The sequence below is a fragment of the Podarcis vaucheri genome (assembly GCF_965113315.1).
Source record: "Podarcis vaucheri genome assembly, chromosome: 5".
Lineage (NCBI taxonomy): Eukaryota > Metazoa > Chordata > Lepidosauria > Squamata > Lacertidae > Podarcis > Podarcis vaucheri.
In genome coordinates, this window is record NC_138763.1 from 59,789,656 (window position 1) to 59,798,937 (window position 9,282).

The following is a 9,282-nucleotide window of genomic DNA, read 5'->3' on the forward strand; positions in this document are numbered from 1 at the left end:
CTTGACAATATTTAGCCATTTTTCTTTGCTTTCAGTACTCCTTCACCCGCCCACCCCCTTGCAATGTACTCCTATAGGAGGGTGGGACTCATTGTTAATCTTACTTTACATATTAAGAGAAGAAGCTATGAGGCAGTAACTTGCTCATCGTCATGAATTTAGGGCTGAGCTTCCCCCAAATACATACACATAGACGCATCTCACATAACTATCAGTGTTAGACTGGGCAAATGAAGACTTGGCTGCCTTTGAATTACCCATGCTGAGTATCTGTGGGGATAACCCACTGAAATTATTATCTAACCTCATTTTATTCACATTAAACAATGATATGGTAAACAAAAGTAGAGAGTGCTCTGTATTAGAATGAAGTAGGAAATGCAGTGTTATTGAAGTTAAAGATGGCACAAAAAATACTTACGCAAAAAATGGGCCTATATCACAAAATATTTGAATTGCAATTGCAGCCCATTATATGAGAATTCCATTTTAGCCAATTTTGAATGCATTGAGGAAAAATCATTTTATTATGATGATTTATTCACACAAATTTATTATTATTATTATTATTGCCCTACCTATTCTCCTACCCATTCTCATTTCAAAACATTTACTGGTAGATATGCACACACACACACACACACACACACAATCTTATCTAACATAGTATTATAAAATCTCTTTTTTGAAAGGTTTTCCTGATAAATATATCTGAGCATAAAATAGGACCTTTCATTTCTGGTGAAGATCTGTTACATAAAGGCTTTCCCCCCTGTTCTTTCATAGCCTCACACACATCGTTGCATATAAAATCAGCTGCATAGTTAGCATTCAAAATCAAGAAGAGAAAGGAAATAGACAATGGAGCACTTAAATTTGTAACATTGGCTCTAACGCTTACTAAGCACACAAATAATGGCTTGATTCCCATCAATCCAAAAGTAGATACAAAGCTTGATGATGAATGTGCCATAGAGCGGAAGCAATGCCCAATGCATAATAAGAGAACTAATACAGGCAAGAAAAAGAGTTTTCCTCCAATTCTAATGCTTTATGCCGTATCAGAGAAATCTGCTCATAGCAAACATTATGGGAGAAAAAATATATGCATCTGTGTTCTGCAAGTTGGAAAAGTTATAGTCACGTGTACCCAACCTTTTGGTATTCTGTGAATACTGTTACTTCTCCAGATTCAAGGCAAATCTTAACAACTATCCAGTACATTACCCAGAATACAAAGTATTCAATTTCATCACAGTGCTACTTGTCTGCAAATGAAAAGACTCCTTCCATCCATGGAAGGTACTAAGATCCAGTGGAGACTCCTCACTGAAGGAAGCTATCACTGCTGAATCCTTTTCCCCCTGAAGCCAACACACTTTCTTTCATGGTGCTCTAGAAAGTTTCCCAACCCCACAGAGCTACTTTTCAGGAGGCATGGGGAGCTGCAAGTAGGCTTACTGCTCCTTTCCAACATTGCATCACAACTCTGATGGGCACGACAACCATGGTCCTTAACCCAATGTGTTCTATTCATGAATGGAAGGGCTCCATCTGGTTGGCAGTAGAGACTCCCTGCTAGAAGAAGTGGTGGGACAAAGTGGGTTTCTTTTTCTCTCTGCTGACTCCCATGCAGCCTCTCATTCCACTCCAAACCCTACAGAGAAGTTTTTCAGGGGACACAAAGAGGGCTAAAGGGGGGAGGAGGAACTGGGAAAAATAAACTCCTTGGTTCGTTCCTCCAACACAAGTGAAAATCCCCTGAGTTCAGGTCTGGATTTAACCTATTTCATGCCAATTGAACAATTGGAGGGTAAGGTCATTAAATAAATATATTCTAGAGCTGTATGAATAGGGCCTGGCTGTTGATTCTGAGCCGTCTGCACAATATGGTTTTGATCCTGCACAGAGATACCATTCCTTCTTTTACCAAACAAAAAAACCACCACATTAAAAGCTTTGCAAATTTCTAGACTTTAGGCAATGATCCTCACCTACTAAGTCTCTAGGTAAGGAGATGGAGATAATGTTCAGGGAGCAAACCTGATATCCACAGAAGGGTGAAAGTAATGAACTTTCCTGGAACAGCCCTCTTTAAAAGCCGGTTAATGAACACTGTGGCGTAATTATTTCATTGAAGCAGCAGTGTTACTTTTACAAGACTTTTTAACAGGCAGGTTTCATATAACAAAGCTTTGAATGCTCTTCCTTTAATTCAAAGATATAATTCAAAGATTTTTATGATCTAGATCATGAAAACATGCCTGCTATTGCTTTTCCATTATTTGTGAAGAAATTACATTGGACACATTTGCCTGCTTGCAGTTTCATTTTAAATTTTTAAAAGTATTTATACCCTGTTGTTCAGCCGAGAAAGGACCCAAGAGAGGCTTGCAACAATCAGTACTAAGTCGATCCCTGCCCTCCATCTTATAATCTAAAAGACATGGCACAAAAGGAAAAAGTACTTGGAGGGAGGAAAGGGAAAAGACATTAGTTCTTATTTTGAGTTCTTTCTCACAGTGGGGAGAAGGATGCAAGCTCCCTGCAGCTGCTGCCGTTTTGGCAGATGTATGAAACCAGGTTGGTCTTCCCCTTCCTATGTAGGAGTCCTGGGGGACAGGGAGGACAGTCTCTTGAGTGGCCCTTGGTTCCCTGGCAAATGCAGAGGCTGCACTAGAAGATGTGGTTGATGATAATAAATAATAATAATAATAATAATAATAATAATAATAATAATAATAATAAAAATAAATTGTTTACACCTTGCCCATCTGACTGGGTTTCCCCAGCCACTCTGGGTGGCTTCCAACAAAAGATTAAAAACACATTAAAACATCAGATATTAAAAACTTCCCTAAACAGGGCTGCGTTCAGATGTCTTCTTAATGTCAGATAGTTGTTTATATCTTTGACATCTGATGGGAGGGCATTCCACAGGGCGGGCGCCACTACCGACTTTCAGAGTCCCTTCCAACTCTATAATTCTACGATAATTCTATGATCTGTATTAATTATGAAATATAGAATTCAAATAAAGGCTATCACTGTTTTTTTTGCACCCATCTGTTGTACACATATATATTATAGTTCAAGTGCTTATTGCCTTGAAAACTACTGATAGCATTGTTACATAATACTATCAAACCCGCTATGTGGTAGCCAGTGTGCTCCCCCTCCAGGTGTTGGACTCCAGCTCCCATCAGCCTCAGCCAGCTTGGCCAATAGTCAGAAACGGTGGGACTTGTTGACCAGCAACATCTGGAGGGTGTGATATTGGCTACCCCAGTTACACTATTATTCAGGGTAAGCAAAAGGCATTCAGTATATTCTGTGATGTGGAAACCCTTTGCTACATTAAAACTGAAAAGGAAATTATTTAGATGGTAAGGATAAAGAGTTGCATATCCGTGTGTGTCTTTGAGGACCTAATAAATATTATAGTTAGCTGTAGGAAGTCAAGTAACTCTTGAATAAACTTGATCACATAGAGAATTTTGGTCGGCTAATAGCATGGAAGGAAACATTCACAGTGTTTCAATGCACAGCTCAAATTTTATTTTAATCCATGGGTTATTCTGAAGGAGAGAAATCATTATTGCTTTTATATTTTACATTTCCCCCTTAACTATTGTGCTGTGTTCCGCCAAGACTATGAAGAGAAACAAGACATTTTAAAGCACAATTGCTTTCTTTTAATACAGAAGGAAACCAAACAAATGAGAACAATTTGGTACTTGAAATGGAAAGGACAGATTGCTTATATGTTGCAGATGTGCGTTTTACATGAGGTTCCTATTTCCCCTGAGGTGCACGTGACTGAGGGAAGTCTGCCTAGAATAGGGTTTAATTTGAACTGGCAGGCTCTTATCATTATTTTAGAGAGAAAGCAATCTCTTAAAACCTGAAAAGCACCCTAGAAACTACTGAAACATAAACACAGACATTTAATTAATGTAAAGTTAAGTGAAATTTGGTTTTGCATTTCAGCCACATTGTTGAGCGGAAATAATTCGGGCACCTGTGATATTATTCTTGAGATTCTAAATAGCCCTTTTGTCAATTTAAATTTTAAATGAACTGAACAAAACCAGAGTATTATTCATAGTATACAATAGGCTTTTAGAAATGAAAACAAATATATAGCAAATAGCCTACCATCCATTACTTTAGACTTCAAATGTATGTTGTTTTTTACTCTCAGATTCAGGGATGTCAACAAACAAAGGCAGTAAGTGTGGAGCTACTTATTAGGGCCTCTTTTTAACGGTGTGTTTTTGACCCTTTCTGGCTTAAAACAACAAGTTTACTACATTTGTACCCACTGGTTAGCACGGAATGAAGCACATGTAGCTTTCTGTCAAAATTGTGTCTGGGATCCCTTTGTGTCCTGAACCCTTGTACTGTTTATTCCCCACCCCACACATACCTTGTCCCAGGAAACTATTAGACTGAAGAAGACCTTCACCTCTGGGTTTCTGTATTGCACTACACACTAGAATTTCATGGTACAACAACGGTGTGACCATTTGAACGAATGCTTGAGGTGTACATAATGCTTTTTTGATGCGGTCTTTTATCACGCCGATAAAATACCATGAGCAATAACCAGACCCAGTTCAGATTTAGACTTAGAGTACAGAAAATAAAACTGGACTTGCAGAGAATGCAGGTAAATACTAGTAAAGAATCAGATGCATTCAGGAAGATACTTTTTTTTTTTTTACTCCTGGCCCTCCTCTAGCAGATGTAGCTATTCTCTAGGCTCTGCATGAAATTATTCCTATACTAAAACAATTTGCTATTGGCCTGAAAGGTAATAGCCATTTTGTGCCTTGTCTTCCACCCCACCCCCCAGTGCTTCATTTAATAAATTGATCAACTTCATTTACTGAACACGTAATCCAATGTTTCACTGACCGAGATAAGTAGATAGAATTGTGTGGTGACATGATGGGGTCCACAAGAGACCTGGTTTACTATGATAGTATCATAGTGATACTTTCATTAAAAACAGTGGTGCCTTGCAAGATGAAATTAATCCGTTCTGCGAGTCTCTTCGTCTTGTGGTTTTTTCGTCTTGCGAAGCACAGCTATTAGCGGCTTAGCGGCTATTAACGGCTTAGCAGCTTTAAGAAAAAGGCAACAAACTCGCAAGAACTCGCAAGATGTTTCGTCTTGCGAAGCAAGCCCATAGGGAAATTCGTCTTGCAGAACGACTCAAAAAACGGGAAACTCTTTCGTCTAGCGAGTTTTTCGTCTTGCGAGGCATTCGTCTTGCGGGGCACCACTGTATTTATTTTTTCAAAATTAACATTTTTGATAAATAGAATTTCTTTATCAGAATGATTGGGTTCCTATAACCAGGATACATTTCACAAAGGTTTTACTGAAGCATTAAGTTCATGGTCTGTGGTTCAGCAGGGCTCCAGTACATATACAGTGGTCTGCTAGACCCTCCTCAGTTCTAGGATATGGTCTGAAATACATTGTATATAAAGAACATTCCCCAATACTGAAGACATCCCCTCCTCTAATATTTTCCCTTTCCAGGTACTCTTTTCATCCTCTAAATGGGAGTGAAAGCACTGATAATTAGTGAATTGTTATTAAAAGATCTATAAATGTTTGTATATTGAATTCAGAATTAAAAAGACAAAATCAAGATCAAGACAAAAGTAGATACAGTAAGATTTTTCCAGCTACTGCAAACATTTTGTACCAAGTCTATGAAGAAACATTGTGGATTAAATGCAGACTTAGTCATGCTTGGAGCAGACACACTGAAATCATTGACATTGAAGAGTAGACTTCAGTGGGTCTACTCTACATGTCTGGATTCATCTCTTAAGATAGTCACTGAGATTGTGTAGCATGGATAACATTTTTTATAACTTTGTTTAGAAGCAGGCCTGCTAGCAATATGAGAAAAGTGTTGAATGGATTTACCATATGAAAAGTGAAATGCAAAAGAGGGGGGGAAAACATAAAAAATGGAGAGGGGTGAAGTAGTAAAAGTGGTGTTAAGATGTCAGACAGTAAAATGTAAAGGGAGAGTTTATGTTCACTTGATGGGCTAAGATTGCATGAAAGATAACTGCTAGATAGGATGCTGCAGTATCACTACAGCCTTCCAGCAAAGAAGCAACATTGGCTGCATTCTTAATGAAGCTGTTGAAAAATCATCCTGAAAGCAGCATGTGCACAATTCTGCAATAGCTTGACATTATCCTGACAGTATAGATTTTTGTCATCGGCCACATAGCTTGATCCTTATGGGAGTAAGTAATTTATCATAGGTCTAATCTATGTTCCTGTCTTTAATTTGATCAAGCCAACTGGTGGCTCCTGTCATTTCCTAAGTTCAAAGCATAATGCCATTCACAGCAGCTAAATATTTTAACATTTAGTAAGCTTTAATTACTATATGGTGGCAAGGAGATGGCTAGTCTACCCTTTTTGTACAGGGGAAAAAAAAGAGATTTCTCAAAGAGCAGACCTGAAACTGGTCATAAAAGAAGGGAAGAGAAAGTATTCCAGCATCGGTCTCTCAACTGGATAATGCTTAGGGCTAAGATGGTTAATAAAGACCAATAAAGTCAGACGTTAGCCGCTTATATAGCAGACCTTTCAGAAACAAAGTTAGTTAATAAATCCTGTGAAGCCAGTTAGTGTCAGTATTAAACACTAGACTTAACATCAAGCAGCAAAACCCTGTTCATAAGACCAAAGTTGGAACGGAATTAAATGAGTACACCTCTTTATCTTGCACGTCACAACAGTGTGTAAGAAATTACATCTGGATGTAATATAGAATTGTTGCTATAGAATTGGTTCCTCAATAAGCTATTTTGTTCCAAATTTGTCTTCCAGCAATTGCCACCTCCATTACCAAGCAAGACTCCTCCTCCGCCTCCTCCAAAGACTACTCGGAAACAAACCTCTGTGGATTCTGGAATTGTCCAGTGAACAAGAGAGCGGATACCTCCAAAGACTGAGCTTGTAAAATTTATTTTCCCTAAAGATGTACACAGTGTTTTAACACCACTCAACATCAGAGCATCTAACATAGTGCAATAGTTCTCATTTTCAGAGCAAGATTGATAGTAAGGTCATAGATTATGAACCCAAACTATTCCAAAGCACAGGTGTATTGTTAAGTGACAACATATTATTGCAGCCATTTTTTAAAATGTAAAAAAACATTCCTGCTGGCTTCTGAAATTTTAATCTTAAAGCTATAGTTAAGAAGTTGCATTGGGACTAATAAGAGGAACAGTCCACTCTGTCATTGCACTGGCATTCACAAGCCTTTTTAAAATATTGGCCTAATGTAAGCAGTGCACCTTAGTATCATAGGTTTGTACTCTTTGTCAAGGAAATAGCAAAACAGAAGTATTTGTGAAGAGTATTTATAATTGCTCTGGGCTACCATTAATGTTGGTCTCTCATAGGCTGAAGTTCCACTGTAACAGAATAAGGACCAACCATTGGCTGAGCCTGATTTTGTGTGGATTTTAGTGTAGAATGTGTTTTAAGCTCCTGGAAAGTTGTTAATTTATGGAAAATATCATGTATGCAAATGAAGAAATCTTGAGCTTCCTAAAAAAAAATGGGAAAGGGGAGAGCTTTTGGGAACAAAAATTCAAACCTAACAGTTGTACTTGATTTACAGTTGTGCCATTATGTACAGCCATTTTGTATATATTATTGGACTTGCAAATTGTTTCATTTCACTGTGCCTGCTTTTAAAGTAATGATGGTATTATGTACTTTCAAATGTGTTACAGCATTTTAAATGTCGGTAACCACTGAAAATGTATAAGTTGCTAACATGTGTGTTATTCCCAGTAACTGAACTCAGAAAATATTGGGCAATTATGAGGAAAACCAGAAAAAAACTAACTTTTTAAAACTTGTCAATGTACCTCTTTTTTATCATCAGCAACCTTTATAACCTTAATAGTTTTAATATTTCACTCTCTTCAGAAATAAATAATTATTTTAAAATATTTTCTCTAAGTAAATAAGAAGTCTTCTTGTTAGTTTGAATTAACAGTTATTTAATTCATTATGGTAATCGGCTGTACAGTATTTTGGGCTCTCATCAACCACAGAATACTGATTTTGTAATTGTAAAATCACGAGTGTAATGGCTTGGATCCCAAAAAGCACTAGAAGGGGCTTGGCTGTGAAGTTGGCTCTGCTCATGGAAGGTGACCCCTTCTGATTTGGGGGTGACTCCCCCCTTCTGTCTAAAACCCCATGCCACAGCCCACCCTATTCATGAGCATCCCCAGAAGGGGTGTCAGATGCTTCAGAGGGAGAGAACTCATATTACGTGGTGGCTGTATAAATGAAGGAAATAGCAGAAAACTAGGCAAGTGTCAAAACTCACAGCAAGCTAATGGAAGAAGCATACAAAAGTCAGTTAATGTATTACAATGCTTTCTTCAGTTAGATCGCTCTCATCATAAAGGCTAAGACTGGAATCCAAAGATCTGAAAAGTGCCCAAGCGCTTTTGCATGGCCAATGGGATTTTCTATCCTTTGAACATCAGAGTCCCATGCCATATCCCAAGCTACTTTCAAAAGTTTTTAAAGAAAAGTTGCAGGTTTAAAGTTTTGGGTTGTTGGGTTTTTTTGTTTTTGTAAATTTATATCCCACATACACCCAATTCCAGGGGCTGCTTACATAACTTAAAAACTAAACAACAGTATATCACAACACAAAACAAACAATAACAAAAGACAATTGCAGCAGATAAAACCAACTACAAAAAACAAACAAACAGGATTAGCTGTTAAATTTACAGCAGGACCAGCATCACTGAAAAGACACATTTTCTTTCTCGTTCAATGAGAGGAGACATCACAGAATCAACAGGGAGTTTTCTTCTCTTTTAAAAAAGAACTGGGCAAATTCTCGGAGATTTATCTGTACCTAGTTATTACCCATAAGTAAACAGAACCACCATGTTAAGAGACTATACTTCTGAGCAGTCAGTGCTAGAGCACACAATAAAGGTTGAGCATCATCTTTATGTCCTATTTGTCCACTTCAGCACAGGTGCCTGCTGGAGACAGAATGCAAACTTTCCAAAGTGAAACCTCAGCAACTTGTAATACTTGCCTTCAGTGTGAGGCAAGAACTATAGTTCTCCTGATCTCTTAATTCCAAGAGTGCTCCAAGCATCAGGAGGAAAGAGGAGGCATTACTTCCCTGTTGCTATATCCACCACTGACAGAAAAGTCACAAGCAAATTTAGTACCCTCGATAGG

General features: G+C 38.0%; 1 protein-coding gene across 2 annotated transcripts in view; it reads left to right on the top strand.

Annotated features, from left to right (window-relative positions):
- Positions 1–8,012, top strand: part of DOCK1 (dedicator of cytokinesis 1) — a 361,394-nt gene extending 353,382 nt beyond the window's left edge. For both annotated transcript variants that reach the window (XM_082222828.1, XM_082222829.1), the window contains exon 52: positions 6,874–8,012. In XM_082222828.1, coding sequence (XP_082078954.1) covers positions 6,874–6,969 — 96 coding nt within the window. In that variant the 3' untranslated portion in view covers positions 6,970–8,012. The remainder of the gene's footprint in view (positions 1–6,873) is intronic.
- The last annotated feature ends 1,270 nt before the right edge of the window (positions 8,013–9,282 follow it).